The sequence below is a fragment of the Misgurnus anguillicaudatus genome, chromosome 22 (assembly GCF_027580225.2).
Source record: "Misgurnus anguillicaudatus chromosome 22, ASM2758022v2, whole genome shotgun sequence".
NCBI classification, from domain to species: Eukaryota; Metazoa; Chordata; class Actinopteri; order Cypriniformes; family Cobitidae; genus Misgurnus; species Misgurnus anguillicaudatus.
The window spans coordinates 34,598,713-34,626,131 of record NC_073358.2 but is presented as its reverse complement, the minus strand read 5'-3'; the positions used below and the strand labels follow the sequence as shown (position 1 = coordinate 34,626,131).

The 27,419-nt window shown below is 36.9% G+C and overlaps 1 protein-coding gene and 1 long non-coding RNA gene across 3 annotated transcripts in view; one reads left to right on the top strand and one right to left on the bottom strand.

Annotated features, from left to right (window-relative positions):
- whrnb (whirlin b) overlaps positions 1 to 27,419 on the bottom strand; it is a 99,658-nt gene that overhangs the window by 49,239 nt on the left and 23,000 nt on the right. For both annotated transcript variants that reach the window (XM_055199271.2, XM_055199270.2), the window contains exons 2-3: positions 24,320 to 24,514; positions 3,958 to 4,083 (exon numbers count right to left, since the gene is read on the bottom strand). In XM_055199271.2, coding sequence (XP_055055246.2) covers positions 3,958 to 4,083; positions 24,320 to 24,514 — 321 coding nt within the window. The remainder of the gene's footprint in view (positions 1 to 3,957; positions 4,084 to 24,319; positions 24,515 to 27,419) is intronic.
- On the top strand, positions 6,115 to 21,599 carry LOC141358986 (uncharacterized). The gene is made up of 6 exons (XR_012365589.1): positions 6,115 to 6,350; positions 7,307 to 7,691; positions 14,183 to 14,255; positions 16,572 to 16,712; positions 16,821 to 16,932; positions 20,130 to 21,599. It is a non-coding gene; the product is annotated as an uncharacterized lncRNA (long non-coding RNA).

Sequence of the window (27,419 nt, the reverse complement as noted above, 5' to 3'; positions counted from 1 at the left end):
GCTTGTGTTGTTCAAAATGAACAAAACACTATAACTGTAATAATTTAACCAAGCAGCTCACTCAAATCGTGATTAACGCTGGTGAGATTATTTTCTTTTTCCTTTGTTGTGTGGACATTCATGGAGAAAATAAGATTTTTTTGTGTAAACTTTATTTACTTTTTCGTTGCTCTTTTTGGGTTGAGTTTGAATTATGTTGAAATTTATTTGAAGAATTGAATTGAACAAGTGGCAAATTATTGGTTATTTATTACGTTTTCAAAAAAAATCACATAAATGCTGTTTGAAAATGAACATTGTAATTTTGGATGTTTATTTGTTCTCTCACTGATATTTTCATGCATTTCATAAATAACATTTTTTAACTGAAACAACAAATCTATTCTTGAGAGATGGCTGGTGAATTGGGTATCGATGGCTTCTTTGTAGCTTAATCCCGAAACCAAAAAACTAAAATCTATAAATATTTTGACTTGGCAAATTTTGTCTTGTCTGCCACGCGAACAATTGTATCTAACTTTATTCAACTTTAACTATTACACTCTTAAAATGAATGTGTTAAATTAACACATCTTGTGTCTAGTTAAGGACAACACATCTAGTGTGTTGTCCTTAATTTAACACATCTCTGTGTTATTTTTGGAACAACACACTTTGTGTTGTTTTAACACATCTTGTGTTGTCCCTTTTATTTTTTATGAACTTAAATGACACTTAATGTGTTAAAAACAACACATAATGTGTTAAATAGTTTAACACAAAGCAATGTGTTAAAATTAACACATCCAGGGTGTGTTAATTTTAACACATTGCTTTGTGTTAAACTATTTAACACATTATGTGTTATTTTTAACACATTATGTGTCATTTCGTGCTGATTTAGAGTTCATATAAATAAAAGGGACAACACAAGATGTGTTAAAACAACACAAAGTGTGTTGTTCTAAAAATAACACAGAGATGTGTTAAATTAAGGACAACACACTAGGTGTGTTGTCCTTAACTAGACACAAGATGTGTTCGTTTAACACATTCGTTTTAAGAGTGTACCTTTAATCTACTTGGGGCCGCCAACGGTTAACCGTTGTTGTGGTTAGGTAAAACTGTACTATAAAAAGACCGAGCATGCATACTATCAAAAGACAGTTAACCTAAGCATTTATACTAACAAAAGATTTACAAAGCAGCCATGTATACTATCAAAAATCAGTTAAAGAGCCACACAGATCCAAAATCAAAAATTACCTGTATTGCAGTGTGTCATGTAGCTGTCCATCAAGGTGAACAATGTGCAAAGTAGTTGAACCAAAAAGTGCACGATTAATAAAGTTATTGGCTTCTAAAGTTGGGAGTCGACTCTGAATCGCTGAAACGAGTCGTCGTATGGATTGAATCTCCTGCCTGACTTTATCCACGTAATACCAACACTTTGCAAAATAATCCTGCCTACAGCCTTGCCCGCGAAAGAAACGAAAACTATGACCTGCCCACAGAGACTAGTTAAACATCATATCACGCTGTGTTTTCAGTTTGTGTTGTTTTCACTACCAAAGGATGAAGATATATGAAGAATCAGTGGTTACAATTACTTTTTCACAGAGGCATTTACTAGACGTTTGGCTGTGAAGAATCAGTGGTTAAAATTACTTTTTCACGGAGGGATTTACTAGACGTTTGGCTGTGAAGAATCAGTGGTTAAAATGACTTTTTCACGGAGGGATTTACTAGACGTTTGGCTGTGAAGAATCAGTGGTTAAAATGACTTTTTCACGGAGGGATTTACTAGATGTTTGGGTGTGAAGAATCTGTGGTTAAAATTACATTTTCAAGGTAGAGATATACTAAACGTTTGGCTGTGAAGAATCAGTGGTTAAAATTACTTTTTCAAGTAGAGATATACTAAACATTTGGCTATGAAAGATGGTTCAGTACCCACTTTAATTGGAACAACATGCGTCTCCTAACTATAACCTGTAAGTATGATTATAGCTACATGCTTGCTTAAATGAGTGTAAAAATGTTAATGTCTGTCATCGTTTTTATAACTTGGATTAATGATGAATGATGTGTATTGATGTAGGTGTTTAAACTCTTAATAAACTGTCAGAGAGTCACGTTAGCAAGCGGCTAACGCATGTGAACGAACTTAGTGTTTAGATTTTTGCTATGGTCCGGTTAGCTTACATACTTGCTTAAAATTTTAGTTTCTGTCGTCGTTTTTATTTGTTGGTTTAATGATGAATGATGTGTATTGATGTCAATAATGTCTTTTCGGTAAATCATTTTAGCACTAGGTCAATACATGTTGCACTATTGTTGGTCTGTGCCACTGATCTGTGGTCTGTGCGGAGACTGTGTCAGTTGACCAATCAGAGCAGAGTAGGCTACTGAAAGGTGGGGTTTAGGCAGACTGAATCGTTGAACGCCTTCACACGAATCGTTTGGGGATTTCTGAGAAATGGGGTTCTTTAAAATTTATATTTTAAGAAATTACAGTGTTTTTGACCTTGAATGCATTTAAACCTCTTGTCCAGGACATATAAACAGTGATAGGAAGCTTAAAATTTGCATCTTACTGGCTCTTTAATGTAAGCATGCATACTATCAAAAGAAAGTTAACCTAAGCATGCATACTCACAATGCGATTTGCACGGCAGACAGTAATAGGCTTTTTTATGTTTTCCAGTCCATTTTTGGACATTAGGGTTTAATTCAATGAAAAATACAAGGGAATGCTTGCACCCTCTGCTCTTCGGCACTGTTTAAATGAAAAGGCTCTGAGCCAGAATTATACGATTCTTGGACACATCTCTTCCACATGCAAAACTTTTAAAACAGCCAATAGCCAATTCTAGCAAAAGCAAAACTTTTTTATTTTACCGATTATGCATTATAAAGAATCACATCTGACACAGTAATACTTGCAATATCAGATCGTGAGATTCCTACTTAATTCCACTCAAACTTTCAGTATCTCCACTCTTAAAAATTAAAGTAAACTACATGAGACCACAGAAGAAACATTTGTGGCTGTACTTTTCAGAATATTTAACCTACGAAGAACCTTTCTGTTTCACAAAAGGTTCTTTGTAGGGGAAAAGGTTATTTAGAATATAAAACAACATGACTAAATGGTTCCTCTGGGATGGAAAAATGGTTCTTCTACGGCATTACTTTAAAGAACCTTTTGTACCCTTCCAAAACCCTTCCCCATCACAGCTACTGTATGCTCCCAAATGTAACCAGTTCAAACTAATGTGAAAGTGTTTCTACGTTTTATCTGCCAAGTTAAAAAAATTCCACTTGAACAAAATTTTTTCAAGAGAAAATTGGGTCAAGGACTTTGATAGGTTTAGATGTTTAGATTATGTACAGATCAAATCATGCACCTCCCGGACCACTTGGAAGCAAATCGTGGCCCCCCAATCATATTAAACATTTGATATTTACCATTTTAAATTGGGATGTTACATCAGCACTTTCCCAATAGCTAATGAGAGACGGAGTTAAATGTCAGACCTTCTGAAATATCGACCACAAAACAAGCTGCTGAACGGGTCAGCGGAGAAACGGATCTATGAAATGCATCCATGAAAACGTATCATGACCGTTGCATTAAATGGCAGTGTTGTGGTTGGATAGTGCAGATTAAGGGGCAGTATTATCCCCTTCTGACATCACAGGGGGAGCCAAACTTCAATTACCCATTTTTCACATGCTTGCAGAGAATGGTTTACCAAACCTAAATTACTGGGTTGATCTTTTTCACATTTTCTAGGTTGATAGAAGCACTGGGGACCCAATTAAAGCACTTAAACATGGAAAAAGGCTGATTTTCGTGATATGTCCCCTTTAAGAGAAGAAAATCTGTGAAGATTCTCCTTATGTGTGTGCTGCAATAGATCAAAACTGTTGTTTTTGAGCCTAGCCTAAGGCATTATGTATTACTGGCTTTACCTTTAGTCCACTGTACTCTGCAGCCGAGCCACGATCCACTCCAGTGATGTAGATGCCTAAAGCGTACTCAGCACCTCCACGAATCATCAGACCAAGAGATCGTCCGTCATCCAGTGAGATGTTCACCTGGGCAGCACACAAACACAAAGGCATTTATGTATTACCCTGTCAATCTCATTTGTTTACAATCTTCGCAATCCTAAAGCAATCTAGCGGATACGACAGGGCTGGGAGCCAGTAATGGCTACCATTACTATGAAAAAACACTAAAGAAATCAAGATAATGATCATATCTATGCTCCAAATGAATCCCAAATGTGGAATTCAGCACAACCGATTACTGCACAAATGATTATAAGCAAATAAAATGAAGATGCGTTAATTAATGTATCTAAAATGTTTTTGCTTTGCATCATTCTGACTAACTGTCTCCCTTATGACAGCTCCACAAAATGAAGAAGCCATTTCTGACCTTTATACAGAGCCAAACACATTCACAGATGTATCTGATTGGTTAATTGACATGCTGGACGAAATGTACTGACAGGTTCTAGTTGAAATTCACATCACCTGAAGACATGAAAGGTCAGCGCTCCAGTCCAGACAGTGGTAAATTATATATTAGTAAACAAGCATACTTATTCATACCTGAGTCTTTACACGTAGCGTTTCTTTACATCTGACTAGTTCAGCTGAACTTAGATGATAGTTGAGACAGTTCGCATCAATCACACTGACATGAAAAGGATTTCAGATAAGGCTGGCACTGAATGTGCTCGACATGCTCTTTCCAGCACCAACATGCAGAGTCAAGCCGAAACAGCAGACACCCCACTGAAGAACCTCTGCGGTTAGCATACGCCACTGCCTCTTTCCAAAACATATAGATCACTGTCACTGTTTGCAATTACTGTAGGACTACTGTATCTCAAGTCACCCAAAAGCAAATTTCAGGAAATGTCTGTATTTGAGAAATAATTCAAATATAAAAAATTCTCTTAAAATTGACCCAACTTCGTGCATACTGTACAACCTCATTTCTTGAGTTGAATGTAAACTATTTTGTATTGAAGTGCCGCCATGTTATGTTCTTAAACCATACTAATACTGTGTTTGACCCCATTTCGCCTTCAGAACTGCCTTAATTCTACGTGGCATTGATTCAACAAGGTGCTGAACGCATTCTTTAGAAATGTTGGCACATATTGATAGGATAGCATCTTGGAGTTGATGGAGATTTATGGGACGCACGTCCAGGGCACGAAGCTCCCATTCCCCCACATCCCAAAGATGCTCTATTGGGTTGAGATCTGGTGACTGTGGGGGCCATTTTAGTACAGTGAACTCATTGTCATGTTCAAGAAACCAATTTGAAATGATTCAAGCTTTGCGACAGTGTGCATTATCCTACTGGAAGTAGCCATTAGAGGATGAGTACATGGTGGTCATAAAGGGATGGGCATGGTTAGAAACAATGCTCAGGTAGGCCGTGGCATTTAAACGATGCCCAATTGGCACTAAGGGGCCTAAAGTGTGCCAAGAAAACATCCCCCACACCATTACACTATTGCATTAATGAGAAATTGAACAGGTGTTCCTAATAATCCTTTAGGTGAGTGTATATCCATCATTAAAGTCAGTCATACAGACATGTATTAGCTCATGTATTAGTCATTTGGATTATTTTAATGATGTATGTGTCATATACATCTGGGATAAGTGATTTGAGTATTTCTTTAAGGCTTTAGGGATTTTTTTTAGAGATTTATGTGTGGACTGTTTGGATATGATGAGCAGCCTGTTTACAGTACATCAGCAGTGTTGGCTGATTGCTGCGCTCTGGATGTTTCTAGATGAACAGGCAGAATTTGGGTTGGGGGTGTGAGTGGGCAGAGAAGAGCTTAAGTGTGTGTGTGTGTGTGTGTGTGTGTGTGTACTTGTTTTTCTTACTTTGTTGGGCCCAGTGACCGGGAGCACACCAACGGTATGGGGTCCGATTACCTAGTGGGGCCCAAAAATGTGGGCCCCACACAGATTTTAATGTTAACTGCCTCAGAAGCCTCTCCTGACATGTCTCATGCTTTTTTTAACTTTCCCCACAAGGTGACAAATGTTGGTTATGTATGTGTAAGTGTGTGTGCTCTCTAGCGCCCCTAGGTGAAAATGTGGTGTTGCATGAGTCACACACACCAGGAAGTGGGGTATCGGCTTATGGCAGTCACATGACCAATCATGATGGTGTTACAGTTTTTTTTATTCCGTAATGTGCATTGTTAAAGCACATGGAACCCTTGGGGCATTTGTTTTCATTATGGACTATACATTATGGCGCATTTTAAACCGGAAGTTTAGCGTGGATCATGAGATTGAATGGGAGGAGCACATGTAAACAGGTAGGTTTTCTCCGTTGATTTTGTACATTATTTAGTTATTTTTTAAAACGTTGTACATGATATACTTTCACTTAAAGTCAATTTTGTAGTATAACAGTTATACAATGTTCGTTTATTATGATGTTTTAGATCGCTAGCAGACGGCTAACGTTAGCTTTTAGGCGAATTGCCAAGTGATAATAGTATTGATGGCTTACAAAATAAACATTTAATTGCAAGCATGGTAATGTTACTACGTTTTCTTGATAGTTTTACTCACTTCGTAGCACAACAGTTTTACAATGTTAGTTTATTATGATGTTTTAGATCGTTAGCTGAAACTATTGCAATACACGATACTTTGAAATGCACTAATAATGACATAAATTAAACATGTAAGTTACATGAAGTAACTATTGTTTTACAAGTATAGCAAACCCACGGTATTATACAGTAGCATTGCTTTACCCTGTTTTTTTTACCACAACCATGGTTATTTTGTGCTTACCATGTTTTACCACATTTAACTGTACTAAAACCATGACTATTTTTTATGTAACTTACACTATTTACAGGATGGCTATAGAATTAATTACTTTTTTGTCCGTGTTTTGGCCTTGCAAATATATATCATACACAGACAGCCCTTACGAAAATTAACCATGGCTTTATTGTGGTAAAAGTGTAGTAACCATGTTTTTTTGTTAAATTGATTTCTATGAGCAAAACCATGGTTTTACTACACTAACCATGGTTTAACTATGTTTTTGAAAACCATGGTTATTTTGTTGTAACCCTGGTTTTACTACAGTAACCATGTTTTTTTGGTCTTAACTGTGGTAAAACCATGGTTAATTTTCGTAAGGGAGGGTTCTGGTAACAGTTCCACTTAAATCTTAAACCCTTAAATATTAAATGACTGGAAATTGTTTGATTTCTTGAAGCATTTTTGAGTGTGTTTGAAATAATTTTTACAGTGCCATAATGTTCAGAAGGAGTAAGGTGATAAGACCTATTGATGAAGCAAAATCATGTATACTCTACTCAAGTGGCAAGCCGGGATCTGTGGAACGTTTCATTGATGACAAAGGGTATGGGACAGTATATTACATGTGCATATTGCAAGGTTTGTGAAAATGGCCACATTTTGTTATTACCCTAAATCCTTAGCTCCAGCTCATCTTAATTATAAACAAAGTAAAATAAAAGAAACTTTAGTTTCTATGACAATCTATGGGTCATTTTGTATATAAAGGATTAAAGCCTGAAGTATAGTTTGTTTTTGTGTACCTTAGGGTATGCATACAGCACGAGGGTCCGCTGTAGAAGCAACGCTGGGTTTTTGTAACCGCCATCACAAAGGTAACAGAGTAGACACTGTTATCATAAACTATTATATACTTGATCAATTTGAATAACTTAATCTGTGAATTAAACCATCAAATCTCATAATCAATACTGTTAAAAATAGGTCATAGTTATGCAGTGCGCTATGATCATTTAACATTCAGACTGACGTAAAAAAAAACATGGATACACAACTTCTATTTTGCTATTAAATATTTCTTAAAATCAACTGGCCAATGCAAGACCAATATGTATTATTCATAAATTGTTAGCCAACAACTATTATGTGAGCTACCAATGTCAAAAAGAATTAACAGGTGAGCGGTATTTTGTTAACAAAATTAACAACCAATAAATAACAAAATCTGCTTTTAAAAAACTTTACACATACTATCTTACCGAAATATTCCAACCACAATACAAATTGTAAATTATACAATTGTATAGTCCATTTATTAAGACTCCTTTAAAACTGTGTTAAAGCTCCCATAACACATGCTGTTTATGCATATCTGATGTTAATCTTGAGTACTTATTAGGGGTGTAATGGTTCAAATTACTCACGGTTCGGTGCCTGTCAAGGATTTAGGGCCGCGGTTTCAGTGCGTTTCGGTACACTTTGGTCACAATATGTTTCTTTACAAAAAAAATCTCTGCAAAAGTCAACATTTTCACATTAGAGCACTTGAATTATTATACTACATGTACCAACTTTACTGTGCACTTCAAAATGCACATAAAAAAAGCTTAGAACACTGGGTTACTTTTTATATTCTATGCCACTATCTTCAAGTTTTTTACGCAAGAATATCAGTTTGTTAACATTTAAACACAGAAGGCAATGTGTGCTGTTTCTGTTTCACCTGCGATTGCATGCTATCAATAACACGCTGGTGATGACGGCGCAATAAGCGACTCATCATATTAGATGTATTGCCTTGAGCATACGGCACTGGCGAATTTTACAGTTTTGTCCACATTTTCTTGAGCTATTAGCGTCTTTTCTCCTTCACTCTCCGCGCTAAACGATCAGCGCCACACACACAAACACCTGAGGAGGGCAACAGATTTGCATACTATAAGTTGATTGGACAGGTACACTCCCGTAATCACATGCAGAGCTTATTTAGAACCATACATTAGCGGTTTTATGCGTTGTTATTTTAGCAAACTATATTAGAAATGCGTGGTCGTATCAAACACGGTGCACGTGCATCCCGAACCGTGGGAGGATAAGGGGACGATTCGATTCTTTACCGAGAACCATTACACCCCTAGTACCTATAGAGTAATATTACATCCTTCATATCTCCAAAGAGTCTTCAGTTTTATAATATTTATAAAAGACAGATTAGCTCAAGCGTTTCATTTCTAAAACACACGGAAACATTTAGAAAGACTAGTTGCGAGCTGCGGGAGAAGTGAGTCACGAGCCAAGCAACACTGTATACAACACTGTTTAAAATATGATTCACTACATGTTTGTGCCATTTACATTATGTGTACATACGCGGCAATTGCCAACATAACACAGAAGTCTTACTTACTCGGGTTGTGCTGATAGATGAAAGTATTGTGTATCGACGATCGTCAGACATACCGGCAATAGCAGGCTTTCATGATGATAGTTGGCGATGGTTATTATTATCATAGTTTCACATTAACATGCGCAATGCGTGCTTTTCCTCACTTGAGAGGGTTTGTGAGCTTAAAGCTTTGTTTATACTCTACGCATCCGCATGCGCGCCTTGGTGCGCGCTGCAAAAATGACGTCAACGCGGAGTGGGCAGTCGTGTGGAACCCCATTTCGCATGGAGATGTGCACGGCAATTTTTGTAACTGCACCCGCAGCTCCGCATCCGAAAATGACCAAACTCAAGGCGATTCTGGGTTTTGACTCAATTGCTCATGTCGTCCCTGTTGTTTCAAAGAATAGTGCAACAGCGAGCGCGTCAACTATAAACGTCTAATCCGTTTGTTGAGATGTGTGCGCGATCAGCGGAAGCTTGCGTTGTGGACCAAAGCGCAAGTATACATAGCTTAAGACGTCTGTTGAGATGCGTAATCAGTGGAGGCTTGCATTGCGAACCAAAGCGCAAGTATAAACAAACCTAACATTTGCTCTGACCTTAATTCACGCGGCATGAACAACTTCTTCTAGCACCTGAACTTGTAATGCGCATGATTCAAACTCACATGAGTTTGCAATACGTGCGGCTCTGACATTTCTTTGCAATGGAGAGGTTGGCATCCAGGCATTTAAAACCAGCGAGTGTGTTGTCCCCGCTCCCTGGCACAGGAAATTTCAGAGCACCTGTACTTTAATGACCCGTTCGGATTATTGGCATCAGTCTTAAGAAAAAGGTGCTGTCATGACGGTGTTGCCTTTTCTTCTTTTTCTCCACCAATTAAATGCTTTGTCATAAATGAGTAAAAAACAAACAAATAAATAAAGGAGTAAATTACTGGCTTGCCCCCTGATACTATCGTGCATCGGCAACGATAGGACGATCTCAAAATAGGAAAAATCGCCCAACACTATTACTTACCGCATGCAAATCATGACTCGGTTGGGACTTTTCAACGAAATCCAGCGTTAAACAAACACACATGCAAAACTCCACTGCTACCCCGGATAAACAAGCTATTGTTTCCATAATGCTTAATTCTCCTTACATCCAAAAACACTTTTTCTTTCGTGCCATTGTTGAGACTTGATATAAAGCATAAAAGTGATGCCTTTGACTTCTAGCACGTTTGTTCAAACTAGTTATATTTCCTAATTAAACTAAGGTCTAGTCCTGTCTTTAGGTAATCCTTGTCCGTAAAACCACCCCTTAAAATGTGTTACTAAGACAGAATGCATGAAATACCGTTGCTCCCCCCCTAACAACTACCTGTAAAACCATTTGGAAATAATATTCATTCCCATAAGAGTGAAACAATTTCCACATTTTACTCACTTAGACCATGCATTTTTGTTAAGCGAAATTAACATGTTGATGTGGGACTCAAGGCGATTAACAATAAGTCCTGCACTTGAAAAAACAGCTTGGTGGGAAGTGAAGCTGGAGGTACGCAGAGGTAATGCATAGCAAGTTGATAGAGCTTGGGAAATCCAGGCCATCCAGTTCCACCACCGAAGTGGGTCTTTGCTTAGTGGGATAGACGGCTCCTTTCAGTAGAGCTCCAGCTCATCTTCATGCGCAGACTCTCCTTAGTGCTCCCCAAAGAAGGAGCTTAGGTCCATTTTTTGTTTTAGAGGGCCGTTGCCGTTTTCTTCATTAACTGTACCGCTGTGTGCATTGTAATTTGACGGAAGGCGGTGTTACAGCGCTGCAATATTGTCTATCATGGTCTGTTGCATGCCCTTTAAATTCACCCACTCTGCTTAAATCGCCTGCTGCTAGGCATAGATGCCTATAATGGATGATTAAGTGATTAAATAATTTAATTTATAAATTTTATATAACTTGTTTATTTATATATTTATAACTACTATTTTCCATGTTGACTAGTAACATCTGTACCGTTTAGTCGACTAGTCTCGCACATCCCTAACTATTCATCCTGACCTGTTTATTATATAGTTCTTAAAAATGTAAGTACTTCAAGCGCATCAGTGATGCTTGGGTGCACTGTAATTTACTTGCATGGCAGAAAACGGGAACAACTTTCTTGCTGTTTTAAACCCGTGCCCGCATAACATCCTCTTTAGTGCAAGAAAAGTTCAGAGCCGTGCGCATTACAAGTTTATTGTTTGATAATCCTGCACCTGATGTATGCCATACAGCCAACACTGCGTTCCAAATTATTATGCACGTGCCATGTTTGTTTATTTTTCCAATACAGTCAGTAAGATTACACATTTTATTTTACCCTCAACAGTTATATTACAGTGTGGATGCTATTCTATTTAAATGAAATAAAAATGTCAAAAGATATTTTAATACTTTAATCCTAGGACTATACTTTCATTCTGGTGTAATAATCAAGGACTTTGCTGCTGTAACATGGCTGCTGGAGGCGCAATGATATAAATAGTCCCCTTAGTAACTTTCAATGCCAGGGGACTAATTTTGGCCAGTACGTAATATCACTATGCCTCCTGCAGCCATGTTACAGCAGGGAAGTCCTTGATTATTACGGCGGAATGAGAGTATAGTCCCAGCCAAATCTGCCTAGAAAATAACAACTTTTAATTTTCTGTCGGTCTTAATACACAATGTAACTACAGAAGAGTCAAGTTAAATAGGAAAAATATTGATACTTTTTGGTTATTTTTTAGCGCGATGCTAATGGTTAATTAGATTCAATAGATTGGCTAAGCTATGCTAAAAGTGGTAGCGCCAGACCCGGAGATCAGGTAAATAGATTCCAAAACAGTAAAAATCAAATGTTGAACTCTAGGGGAGCTAGAAAATAAAAATATTTTTAAAAATAGTCTAATGTCCCTTTAAAGACGCTAGTATTGCATCCCTTAATTTATGTTTTGAATTATAGTGCTGTCCACCTCACATATCTTTCATATAATGATGCTGCACAGGCTCTTAAATAGGACTAAGATCAGAGGATAATGGTGGTCCCACCTTGATTTCTTTCTTATTTTATGCCCATATGAATTAAAATAGTCAGTGGTGCTTTTTGCAGCATGGAAAGGTGTTTTATCCTCAATGAAAGTACATTTACTTCAGAAGGCATGATTCCTTTTATATCCCATAGTAAAAAACCTCTTTTAGGAACACATGAAGAGTTTGGTTCCAAAACGCGATAAACGCCATTTTTGAAAAAAAAATGAGTTACTGCCAAAATCAGGTCATCAGGTCAGTATTTGAAAGTAAATTCTTAATTTTACGCAAAATCCAATATCCGCATTGTAAATAATCAATGGCAGCGCGTTCAGTACACGGAATCCTAGTTTTTCTACTTTGTACTTCGTGATCAACAAACAAACACAAACAAAATAAAACTTTAATGGCATTGATAAACCTGTGATGGTTTTCTGTGACTGGAAAGAAATGTAGGCCATCAACATCTAATAATTTACGTGGGAGGCACTCGAGAGACGGTTGCTTGTTCTCCCGACAGCATTAAGCTTCTCATGTTAACACATTGACCCCAGCGGATCTTTGAAAAACTTTACATTAGTTTAAACAAAGTCAACGAAAATCGAGCAGGACCAAAACATTTTACAGCTGATCGCTGTGAAAAATGTTAAGCGTCGACGTCAAGTATAACCGCAGCAATGACAGTGATCTTAATATGACAAAGTAAGTGTTTTGATTAATGACATTAATGTTTCTTTTTTTAATTAGTGTGTACAACTAGTCAACTAAATGAATATAAAATGGCAAAGATAAATGCACATTTATATATTGATTCAAAGATTTATAGCATTTTGAAAAAAAAACTTGTCATGGATTTATTGGATTTTCTGGAAAAATAATTCGTTTTTATAATAAATCTTTGAAAATCAAGTTATGGATTTGAATTTTTTATTGTTTTATAACCTAAAGATGCTATGTGAAAGTTTGTAACAGAAAATAGTGGTTTTCATCTTGTCGCTTTCTTGGTATAGGAAACAGGTTTTACCTAAATTTGTCAAAATGGATTTATTTCGTTTTGGAAACAAACTCTTCATATCTTCTAGATGTCCTCAGGGACCCTAAAGGGACCTACCATCTTACTTCCCAATATTCCAGTCCAGATCATCACTCTGCCACCTCTCCCTAATGTTACAGTCTTGTTTGAACATAGTGGCTATTCACCAACAATCCAGAATGACATTCATCTATACTATTCAGTGTATTATGGCATGTCAATGTGAAAATAGTCGTCTGACACATGTGTCACATATGAACAGAAAATCGGATTTTGATGGCAGTGTGAATGTAGATTAGAATCGTCATTGGTTTGTTGTCTTCTAGAAATTAACCTCCTAAATGTCCACATACCTAGACATCACATTTTTTTGTTGTTTGCACATTAACACTTAATTCTGTGTAACTGGAACCTGTTATACACAAACGTGGACAATTACACTGCTTCATGTTCAAAGAAAAATATTTGGTTATTATATTTATTGATTCTTTCTAACCCCAAAAAAGACAAACCAAAGCTCTGGTCTAATGAGGTTAAACTTTTTTTACTGTATAATGTTTGTCAGATGTTTGTATCCCCGTCAGGTACACGCATCTTGAATGGTTTAAGCATTTTTTTGTGTTATCAGCAATGTGACCAATCGTTTCCACACTTTTGACGTTGTTGTCATTTATGTTTATAAAGTGCCGTTTATGAGCTGCGATCGGATCAGTCACTTATGCGTCTAAATGTTTTCCTTTGTTCACAAACAGGTATTTTTGGTCGCACTCTAGAGCCCTGGCATGTGTTTAGATTTAAACTATATGCTATGTAAGACTCTTCTCACAAGCTAAGTTTTGTCACTTGGAAATGTCTGAATACAGTACATTTGTCAGTTCTTCATAAGGTTTTATTATTTTTTTCAGGAGCCAAAACAGCAGGCTTCTGCATCAGAGACTAACCCGTCCATAACACATCACTCATCCAATAATGACACAAGTGAGTATGGTGCCATCACACAGGTTAAGGAGTAATAAAGGCACTGTTATCACAAACTATTCATAATGACTTGTTCATTATATAGTTTCATTACCGCAGTCACTACTATGGTTACTACATTACTTCAAAGGTATCTGTCAGGTTAAGCGCTTACACACACCCGTTTCTTGTCTTGACTTTGTGGGGTCCTGCCTCAAACTAATGAATTTACAGTTAAGATCATGCACACACACGTTTCTAGACTAAACGTTATGGGGCCTTTAGACACACCAATTTCCAGTCTTGGCTTTGTGGGGTTCTGCCTCGAATGAATGAATTTACAGTTAAGATCATACACACACATGTTTCTAGACTCAACGTTATGGGGTCTTTAGACACACCAATTTCCAGTCTGGGCTTTGTGGGGTTCTGCCTCAAACTAATGAATTTACAGTTAAGATCATACACACACACGTTTCTAGACTCAACGTTATGGGGTCTTTAGACACACCAATTTCCAGTCTTGGCTTTGTGGGGTTCTGCCTTAAATGAATGAATTTACATTTAAGATCATATACACACAAGTTTCGAGACTCAACGTTATGGGGCCTTTAGACACACCAATTTCCAGTCTTGGCTTTGTGGGGTTCTGCCTTAAATGAATGAATTTACATTTAAGATCATACACCCACACGTTTCTAGACCCAACGTTATGGGGTCTTTAGACACACCAATTTCCAGTCTTGGCTTTGTGGGGTTCTGCCTTAAATGAATGAATTTACATTTAAGATCATACACACACACGTTTCTAGACTCAACGTTATGGGGTCTTTAGACACACCAATTTCCAGTCTTGGCTTTGTGGGGTTCTGCCTTAAATGAATGAATTTACATTTAAGATCATATACACACAAGTTTCTAGACTCAACGTTATGGGGCCTTTAGACACACCAATTTCCAGTCTTGGCTTTGTGGGGTTCTGCCTTAAATGAATGAATTTACATTTAAGATCATATACACACAAGTTTCTAGACTTGGCGTTATGGGGCCCTTACAACACATCAGTATCTAGACATGACAATGTGGGGCCCTCAAACTCACACATCAATTTCTAGACATGGCATTATGGGGCCATTACACACCAGTTTCTAGACTCTGCGTTAGGGGGCCCTCAAACACACATTGGTTTATAGACCTATCATTTTGGGGCCCTCACTCACACAAGTTTCTAGACATGGCATTATGGAGTATCTCATTTAGATTTAACATCTATGGAACAATACTTGTCTTTATTTAAACTAAGGTTATTGCAGGTATAATTAAACAATTTGCAAGTAAGTTCAGAAAGTAATCAAATGTGTCAATATATGGATCTGTGCTTATCCAATCTTAAACTGACAGTACCCTCATAAATCTGTGTATGTTTGTGTCATTGTGTTAATCAAACAACAGAAGACAAAAGGAGAATCACCTTTGTAGCTTTTAAACAATTAATTATATTTAAAGGAACAGTATGTAAGAAATGTATATCAATTAATCATAAAATGGCCCTGATATGTCACTAAACATTAAGAAATCATTTTTATTTCAAATACTTATATCACTGACAACAGTGGTCTGGCCAGGATATTGTCATTTAAAAAGTGGAGTTGCAGCCCTCAACTGATGTTTATGTTGTCATTTTGTGTATTGGCCACCAGTTGTGTGATTGCAGTACCAGTTTTGGCCACAAGTTTTGTGATTGCAATATCAGTTTTGGCCACAATCCTACATACTGTTCCTTTAACTTATAAAAAGAAGACAGTGTTATTTTTCATTTGATTTTATTTCTGTCCCTTAATAATACTTTTAGACCTTACTTTATTTGTAATTTTCTTCTTTTCTATTTTTATATGCTTGTAATTTCTTAATTTTATTCCTCCACCCACTTTCATTTGCCGATACAAAATTATTTGATCCATGTAATTCTATATAACTACTACTACGTTGTAAAATAATGTATTTTGAGAGTAGGCATTGAGAGTATACACTATTTCACCAAGGTCCACTCAGTTTAAAATTTCCACTTAGTTCTAACAAATCAGATGTAGCCACACACATGTACATGTCAGAGACAAAGATGAAGTGACCAGGTGAAAAAGGCAACATGTCTGCTGCAATTGTCATTGTTAAATAATGTGAAATAAATATAGCAAAAAACTTATGCAATGGTGAAAAAGTTTGGTTGATCATTATTCGGCTGAATGTTATTATATTTGGCTTTGGCCAAGAATTTTCCTTTTTGGTGAATCCCTAAAAACTCTGTATAACCATATATTGAAATAACTCTTTTTACAGACGGATGGAGAACCTGATTTTTTTATCTTTTGATTGACTTCAATGACAGTGAAAATTGAAGATGAGGATTCCAGATTACAATCAGACATTAGAAGTTCCAAAGATGAGAGCAGAAAGCATTTTGGTATACCTCTGACACTGGTATTTTTAATATTTTATTTCTACCAAAATATTTTTGCTGTATGTTATTTTAATAGAATGTAAACTACACTGGACAATCATGCCATGACATAACTGTCTCTTTTGCAGATGGAAAAGGGTACCAAATCTTTCTTTTCCTCTTCATGAGTGGAATGATGAAAGCACAGATGAGCCTTCTACTAAAATGGCTTCAGAAAAGCAAAGAAGTTGTTATTATCTTGTAAGTCATTTTATCATGCTTGATTTCACTTAATGATTAGTGCTACATAAACCACTGATCTACAGTTGAAAGAAAAAGTATGTGAACCCTTTGGGCTTACTTGGATTTCTTCATAAATTGGTCATAAAATGTGTTCTGATCTTCATCTAAGTCACAACAATAGAGAAACACAGGTCTGCTTAAACTAACACCGCACAAGCATTATACGTTTTCATGTTTTTATTGAACACAACATGTAAACATTCATAGTGCAGGGTGGAAAAAGTATGTGAAACCCTAGGCTAATGACTTCTCCAAGAGCTAATTAGAGCCAGGAGTAAGCCAACCTGGGGTCCAATCAATGTGATGAGATTGGATGTGTTGATTAAAGCTGCCTTGTCCAATAAAAAACACACACCAGTTTTGAGTTTGCTGTTCTGAAGAAGCATTGTCTGATGTGAACCGTGCCTCGCACAAAAGAGCTCTCAGAGCTCACACCAACATCAAAACCTCATCACAACTGTGAAATATGGTGGGAGGCCATCATGGTTTAGGGCTGCCTCAGGCCCTGGACGGATTACTGTCATCGATGGAAAAATGAATTCCAAAGTTTATCAAGACATTTTGCAGGAAAACTTAAGACCATCTGTCCGCCAACTGAAGCCTAACAGAGGATGGACGATGCAACAGGACAACGACCCAAAGCATAGAAGTAAATCAACAACAGAATGGCTTCAACAGAAGAAAATACGCCTTCTGGAGTGGCCCAGTCAGAGTCCTGACCTCAACCCGATTGAGATCTGTGGCATGACCTCAAGAGAGCGATTCACACCAGACATCCCAAGAATTTTGCTGAACTGAAACACTTTTGTAAAGAGGAATGGTCCAAAATTTCTCCTGACCGTTGAGCAGGTCTGATCTGCAACTATAGGAAACGTTTGGTTGAGGTTATTGCTGCCAAAGGAGGGTCAACCAGTTATTAAACCCAAAGGTTCACATACTTTTTCCACCCTGCACTATGAATGTTTACATGTTGTGTTCAATAAAAACATGAAAACGTATAATGCTTGTGTGGTATTAGTTTAAGCAGACTGTAGGACTTTTCACACCTGAAATTGTTAACCCTGGGTTATTCTAAAACCAGGGTTAACGGAATCCTGGGTTATTTTTTTATGTTTCACACTGTTCAAACTTAACCAGGGGTTAAGAGATAACCCTGGGTATTCATAATTTGACGTTTCACACTGTGCATTCCTAAACCCTGGGTCAGGAGTCTCCAACCCAGCTCCAACACACCTGTCTGTAATAATCAAGCAACCCTGAACATCTTGATTAGCTACTTCAGCTGTGTTTAATTAGGGTCATAACATTCTAACCCTGCTTCGTTTCACACTGCATGCGTTTGGCACCAAAATGCAGGGTTAACCCCACAAAAGCGGTGCTAAACCTGCTTCCAAGCAGGGTTTCATAACCCTGGGTTAATTTCAGGGATAATCCTGCTTCTAAATTACAAGTGTGAAACGATCCTTAACCCAGGGTTAAAAGCAGGGTTTACAACCGAGATAACCCAGGGTTAAGCGCAGTGTGAAAAGCCCTTGTGTTTCTCTATTTTTGTGACTTAGATGAAGATCAGAACACATTTTATGACCAATTTATGAAGAAATCCAAGTAAGCCCAAAGGGTTCACATACTTTTTCTTTCAACTGTATAAAAATGACTGGATTGCGCATAGAATGCTTAACGTAACAGCGAGAGGTGAAGCCATCGTTTGAGCCCCCATATGCTATGCCCAATGTTCACGGTCAGCGTTATTTTTCTGAATAAGTTTAAGTTGTAAAGTAAAGAAAATGGCTTTTTATAAGCACAGCGGCATCGAAATTTGGTTGGGTTTTTATATTGCTGAATCAAATGTTTCAAAATACATGATATTAACATTGTGAATGCATTTACTGTACGATCAAAAACAATACTGTATAACATAATTACAAAACCAGTAAACTATTGCATGCACATATGGTACTTAAAGCATCATTATTTCTTTCGATTTTTAGAATGAGCAGGTTTGTCATTAATAATAAATATGCTGTGTTCTGTCCGCTGATCTGATACTGTAATGAAGATTAATGTATAGTGTCATTGTTTAAAAGGTAAAATGTACAACTTTCAATAAATAACTATGTACATGCTAAGGACGTTTGCGTTGTAATAATGCACAGGGAGACTTCAGATATGAATCTGATAACGTCCTATTCATTTAATAGTATGTTTGGGCGTACCAATATGGAGGCCCGGTGGCTTCACAATTGTGACGTCATGCTCAATCCAGTCATTTATATAGATAAGCCAATGTTTAGGCTAATTGGCCTTGTGTGTTGCTTATGTCAGTGACCCTAGTATTAAGGAGCCATTATACTTCTTGTGTAGGAACTCGACAGCATAGGCTTCGCATCAGTTTTCATTTATACTTGTTTGTTGTTCACATTGACGTGTGTATTCATACTGATGGTCCTGCTGATCTGTAAGATGGATGCTTTATTCAGAAGTATATATTTTACGAAAATCTAATTACTTACATTTACGCTTATTTATGCTCACCAAAGCAGTTTAGTTTAGTTTTAGTTCACCTTCTGTTGATCGACCAGATTAGTCACCGGTCTGCCAAACTATTTTGCACACTGTATGGAGATGTAAGATGTCTGTATCTCTGTCAGGTAACGCACACCTTGAAAGGTTTGGGAAGTCTTGTCCCCAATATCTCAGCGATCTGAGATCTGCACATATGACCTTGTGGTCAATCATGTTGTTTTCTCAAAAAAGTTGGTGATTTTCATTCTATTGTCGTCTATTAAAAAAAGTAATTGTTGCACAAACTTATTTGTGCCACTCAGTTGACAATCACACTGTGAAACTTCACTGTTGCTGCTATTAGTGCATTTGGGAGTTGTAGTTTTTAAATATAATTGTGTTTATAAAATGGTTTACGAGCTGCGATCGAGTCACTCACACTGATGTGTGCCTAAATATATTTTCATGGTCCCACAGTTATTTTCAGTCACAATTCCGATTTATTTAATTTGAAAACCTTTATAGTTTTTCACCATATTACTGTTTTGTGTAGTTTTGATTAAATAAATTCCAGCCTTGAGGAGCATTAAAACTCATTTAAAAAGCTTAAAGCTGTTTTCTAATATAACATGTTCTTTTTTATGTTTACTTAGGTAAATGAGCTACTGTCAAAAACACCTGGACAGCAGATGAATGTGCTGCAGTTAAAAGACACTGAAGTAAATTCATTGTGAAGAATCAAGTTCCAATAAGGTAACATAGACTGTAATCGCTGCATTGATGCAGAAGCTCAAACTTTAGGAAGTCAAAACTGGAAGCCTGTCAATTTTTCATAAAATAATCACATTTCTGCCAAGACGAAAAGGACAATGAACTACAGGTGAATGCCTTCTCTCTAGCATTCATACAGCATTGATATCAGCGGGACATGTGTTCTAAGAGGTTTCAACAAGTTTAGTCTCTTTCTTTTGATTTGTTTTCATTGAACAGAATGTTCATTTTCGGGTGAAACAATGTTATTGTTATCTTTACATTCTGATAAAAATGTAAAAGTTAAAATGTGTCGATTCTTTTAAAATTTTATTGTATAGTATTCTATTTATAGTATGCCATGTAATCGCAATAAGAGTTATAGCTGCAATCAGTGACACTGTGTCTCAATCCACTTTTACGTATTGCAGTCGTATTGCAGATATAGCGTGTCAGATGAGAACTGCCCCTCCTGGGTAAGCAAAGGGTTTTTTTCAACCTCTTGACCATAGCCTGCATGTAGGCTCGCTTTCTGGGAGACTGCTGATAATAGTTAAACTTAAAACTTTTGTTTATACATTACAGTAAAACTTCTCTCATTAATATGGTTTAATTCTTAACCCTAATGGTTTTGTTACCCGTGTTGTTCTTACATTTTTCTGTGATAATATCTTAACCTAAGAACTTCTTTTGTAAACAGGCTAGTATATAGTTTGGAATTGGACTGTTATATGCTACTACTGTTCTACTAATAATAGTAATGAATACCTCCGTGTACTCCATCCTAGACCATGTTCATTATACGGCCTTACAGTAGTACTATTTATTACATTACTTAATAAGAAATTACTCTATGTAGCTTCAAATACTCCATCCTAGACTTTATATTTAAAAACTACCATGCTTTGTTTTTTTCCCTTCTCTGCTTTCTTTGTATTTAATTCACGTGAAGCAGCTTTGGTACGATGAACAATTGTTAAAGCGCTATATAAATAAAGTTCAATTGAAAATGTTTTTCAATTTCATATATTTAGATCTTAGTTTTATACTAAGAAAAACACAATGTAAAACACGTTTCATGATTACATTACAAAAAGTAAAAGTTTTGTATCTACCAGTATGTATTTGAAATCTAAAATGTTGTCCAATCTCTTTTTATAAGGTGTGTATGGTTACCAAAAACATGCTCACTAAAGAAGAAATGTACTTTATGCGTGTATGTGTAAAATATTATTTTTGGCAAGCACCAGTAAAGTAAAGCACAAAAGGTGGACACAAAGTCGTCATTTTTTTCATACAGTATGCATGTTTTTGCATTGTACATGGCCCCAAATAAGATTTATGAATAAAATATTAAAATGTTAAAACTATAATGCCAGAGGGTCTTATATTCTTTGTTGATAACATGAATAATGCATTTTTATTTAAAGTTTTAATTTTGAAGTTAATTACCTGCTTTGGCCCGATCAAACAAGCCAAAGATGACTAAATAGTAAGTAAAATAGAATAGAAATGGCAAAATGACCACAGGAGAAATCAGATCCCCTCTAACAAAACTGTATAAAGCTTAGAAAATCATATTGTGTTTGTGATAATAATGTTAGTATTAGAGGAGTCCACTCCGTAACTAATACAATTCTATCAGTTCAGTTGGTGCCTTGTAGGTTGAAGTAGTTCAGGATGAGACTAAAATTTGATGGCTTATTGATTTAGAAAAGACTCTTTTAAGAACTGTTGAGTTGGCGGTCATTGTTTTTAAATTTCATGTTACTCTCATGTCTTGATGATTTTTTGCTCTGATGAGACCCGTCTAAATTATAATTTAAATTTTTTTTGTGATAATCAAAACCAAACAGTGGAAAAAGTTGATAGTTTCCAGATATCAACATTGTTCCCTGCTAAGATATAAAAACTAGAAAAGTGTGTGTATGTGGTCCCCGCAAAGATTTTAAAACTAGAAAAGTGTGTAAGCGGACCCCACAAGCTGTAAATGTTAGAACCAGGACCCCACAAAATGTTAAAAAACGCATGTGGGAAAATTTTGTTAGAATTTTGTTACTTTGAAGTTATATTTGTTTTTAAGAATTTTTTATTATCTTGCTTGATTTTTTATAAGGCCATAGAACCACTGGAAAGGGTGGACCCCACAATTTGTCAAAAAACGGAGGGCCCCATTATGGTAGAAATACAAGTATGTGTGTGTGTGTGTGTGTGTGTGTGTGTGTGTGTGTGTGTGTGTACCTGGTAATTATCACGTTGTGGGGACCCATTGTTTTTACCAGTGTTTTTGTGACCTTGTGGGGACATTTTGACGTCCCCATATGAGGAAACAAGCTTATAAATCAAACAGAATGATGTTTATTGAAAATGTGAAGTAGCAGAAGTTTTCTGTGATGGTTGGGGTTAGGGAATGGGGTAGGTAAGGGGAATAGAATATACAGTTTGTACAGTGTAAAATGCATTACGTCTATGAAATGTCCCCACAAAACATGGAAACCAGAATGTGTGTGTGTGTGTGTGTGTGTGTGTGTGTGTGTGTGTGTGTGTGTGTGTGTGTGTGTCTGTGTGTGTGTGTCTGTGTGTGTGTGTGTGTGTGTGTGTGTCAGTACATGCGTGCGTGCGTGTGTTTGTGCATGCATCAGGGTTTTTTAACTGTATTTTTAACATTGCATTTGAAATTTATAAGCGATACAGAATAAAACATATCTCTACAAAGTGTCCTGTTTAAGTCTTGCTTGCATTGTGATTCTGTTCAATTCGCTTGTTCTACATTTTCATCCTCTGACTTGGGCTCTGACTCTTGAGAGCTTATTGTTATTGTTTACTCTTGAGAAGCTGAAGTAAGGGGCGGACATTTCTGAAACATACTAAGCAAGCAATCACAACAGTCTGCGCCAAGGTAGACTGAGTGGATCAGATGGGAAAGCTTTAAAGAGACGTAAGCAACAACAGATTGTTTGAGAAATGTGAATTTTTTTTGCATGAACCCATATTCTAGACTTTGTGAAATAATAGGACCCTTATAAATAAATATAATTTTCCTTTAAAGGTATAGTTCGGCCAAAAACGATATTAAACCCATGATTTACTCACCCTGAAGCCGCTCGAGATGTATATGTCCATTGTTTTTCAGACGAACACATTTCAGTTATTTTAGAAAATGTTTTAGATCTTTCAGTTAATCAAATGTAAAGTTACGGGGTCCACGTCCTTCAAGTCCAAAAAATGTGCCTTCATCCTTCGCAAAATAAATCCAAACGCCTCCCCGATGATGAACAAAGTCCTTCTGAGGGTAATCCGTGCGGTGTTGTTGTAGAAATATCCACATTTAAAACTTTATAAACGAAAATAACTAGCTTTCCGGTAACGCCGCCATCTTAGTTGCGTTGGCATTCAAGATGAGAGCTTATGCAGCTTACAGAGGTTTCTCTGCTGCTGCCCTGTGCCCTCGCCCTCCAAATTTGTCATACGTCACTAAGAAAAGTGCGTACACTACACTAATAATCTCTCCTGAATACAGAGGAGTCTAAGATGGCGGCACTAGCGGAAGGTAGTTATTTTGGTTTATAAAGTTTTAAATATGGATATTTCTACAACAGCACCGCACGGATTACCCTCAGAAGACCTTTATTTATCATCCTGGAGCCGTTTGGATTTATTTTGTGAAGGATGGATGCACATTTTTAGGACGTGGACCCCATAACTTAACATTTGATTAACTAAAAGATCTAAAACATTTTCTAAAATAACTGAAAATGTGTTCGTCTGAAAAATGATGGACATATGCATCTCGGACGGCTTCGGAGTGAGCAAATCATGGGTTTAATATAATTTTTGGCCGAACTATCCCTTTAACCCTTTAGCTCCTCCAAGTTCATGTCACATCAATGCGTGTACTGTATGTGAATGTTTACGCATCTATATGGAATAAAATATGCACAACTGAATGATATTATTAAAAACAAACCAATAGTGTCTAACACTGTTTCAGTTAGCATCACACTGTATGAATTGTCACGTCCCACAGGGTGTAATTATAAATGCTAACATTACGTTGGTGCTTTGTGCTTTGCAGGAAGTGGCACACACTCACCCTCCTCTCAGCACTGCCATGGTGTGCGTGTCCATGTTGCTGGATATCCTGATGTTGGTCCAGCAGGTCTGGAGGTGGAGATACGCTGCGACCCTGGGGGTCCACCCACGTGTATACGTGATTAGTCACATAGCCACCTGGGATCCGGCCCATCGAGCAGACAGAGATGGAGAGCTTCTTTGAACCTTTCAACACCTATGTAAAACAAAGAAGGGTGGAAATAAACATTAGGACGCTATAAATATTAGTCTTTGTTCAAATTTGTTAAATACTAATTACTAATTTCTGCCGTGAGCAATGGCAGTGACGCGACACCGACGGATCCACAATTCAGTTCGACAACGCATGACATCACCAATACAAAGTAAATGAGAAGTGTTAATGCTTACGCCCCGTATGATGTACCATTAGAGGATTTTGAAACTAAACTTTTCGTTTCTTCATATTATGCTTTAAAGGTAATGTGTCATAATGATGTTGATCAATGACCAATTTGAAAACTTTTTTAATTGTTTATAACCTTATAAGGTGTTTTGAACAACCAATATACATTACTGCACAGTAGAAACATTGTGGGTTTTCAAAATTAATGGGAGATTGTTGCCACTATCTGGTCAGAAAATTGCATTCTGCAACTTCAAAATCATTTTTTAAAGTTTTCTGGTATCTGGCTGTAACATTTTTCTCCTGAAGACTGCACAGTGATTTGACCTGTTTGAAAGGTAATTCAGTGTTCATGGCTTGTAAGAGCCAAGCAAGTCCTATAAAAGCTCTCACTGACTCCAGACCAGGTCTCTTGTGGATTTATTCAAGCCTTGTAAATCAGTCCTACCACTTTTGAGCTGCCCTCATCTCTCAAACGTCCACAGTCATCCATCTCTGACATTTAATATGCTTTACAGGGACACAGCTAGATGTCTCGGTGGGGTGCAGTGCTTTCAGTGTGACTTCTGAAAATGACGTCATCTGCCTGCGCTGTGTAGATGATTCAGACAGATACCACATCTACTGGATCATATCGCTCAGAGCTATTTCCAACTTTTGGACATGTCCTCAACAGCGGAATAATAAAGAATGCAAGACAGACAGATAGAGAGTCATCCCACAGGAAAGAAAAATCCAAAGTGAGATCTCTTTAACATCGCAAATATTTCTCCTAGACATAAGTGAGGTTACTTTAACATTTCACGAGTTCGCCCTTACATCTAATCTGATTGCAAAAGTAAGCATATTTTGGCGTGCTGTCCTGGGGGAGGGCTCAGGATCCGGAGTGAAGCTCGAACTCCGAATCCGGGGTATGGCCCGAACCCGGAGAACTCCCCCATCCCAAACTGGGATAGAACAGATTAGAGTGGCGAGTTGGGGTGGTGGAGGGATATCCGAAAACAATCTCAAGAGACTGAGGTAGGAAGGATGTCTATATATGTAGTGTTTGGCTGATTACCAAATTAGATGCACCTGTGCTTGATTAGTTAAAGGAACAGTATGTAGAATTGTGGCCAAAACTGGTATTGCAATAACAAAACTTGTGGCTAAAACTGGTACTGCAATCACACAACTGGTTGCCAACACACAAACGACAACATAAACATCAGTTGAGGGCTGCAACTCCACTTTTTAAATGACAATATCCTGGCCAGACCACTGTTGTCAGTGATATAAGTATTAGAAATGAAAATGATTTCTTAATGTCTAGTGACATATCAGGGCCATTTTATGATTAATTGATATATTTCTTACATACTGTTCCTTTAATTATCTGATCGTGCTGCTCCATCATTAAATTGAGTCTCCTGCTTTTCATACTTGTCTCCTGAGACAAAACCTATAACGCTCTTACATTTGTCTCTTTAAAAGTTTTATAAAAGATCTGAAAGACGTCAAACACTGCGCTCAGATCCCCCCCATCTAATACTCTCAGATTTGTCTCCTTTTAAAGTTTAGAAGATATCTTAATAACTTTCAGAGTGAACACCAGGTCAAATGTCTCGATGTGAACTAAACATTTCTACCATATATAATATGTAATGGATAATGTATAGGCAGCAGGCAAAAAGTCCCAACAGTGTGATCAGGACTCGACATGAAGCAAGGGTGTAGTATCACATCGAAAGGGGCTTATTTCGCAATAACAACCGGCTGATTTGTGCATATCCCGCTTATTAAATGGCTATAAATGGATATTACATTATTTGTAACAAATGCAGACCTTCTGTCAGGAAAACCCAAAACGGCAATTAAAAGAAAACACTTCCTTGCCAATGACAAGTTTTTCTGGCAATCCGTATTTCTGCTATTATCCACCAGTTGGCGCTCTTACACAACTCAAAATTTTGTATTTTTAAAGGTGATAAAAGAGAACAAATGATGGTAGAATGAAACTTTTTTTTGAAAGCAGAGGGTCTGTTCTTTCATTTTATATATAGTATGTTTATATATTTAAGGAAGAAAATGTTCTGGAAGGCATTACACTTGTGAAATCATAAAAAATTTTTTTTGAAAAACGCTGGTGGGGAAAGAGTTAATGATTTGTAAAAAATACATACTTATATTTCATTATTGTGCAATATTAAACTGTACATTTACACATTTAATGTTTGTCCTTAACTAGACACATCTCTGTGTTATTTTTGGAACAACACACTTTTATTTATTTGAACACAAAATCAACACGAAATGACACATAATGTGTTCAAATAACACACATATGTGTTAAATAGGTTAACACAAAACAATGTGTTAAAAATGAACACATCCTTTCTTAGAGTGCAGGAATAACAAACCCGCAAATGTCGCTACTGGCCAATCAGAATCAAGCATTCCAACGAGACGTGCAATAAATATTAAAGGGGCCATGGCACTTTTTTAAGATGCCAAATAAATCTTTGGTGTCCCCAGAGCACATATGTAAAGTTTTAGCTAAAAATACCATATAAATAATTTATTATAGCATGTTAAAATTTCCACTGTGTAGGTGTGTGCAAAAATGTGCCATTTTGGGTGTGTCCTTTAAAATGCAAATGAGCTAATGAAATTCAAACACTGATCACAATGATGGTGGTTTGTTGAAAAATTAAAACTCAATTGTGCTTTTCTCTGC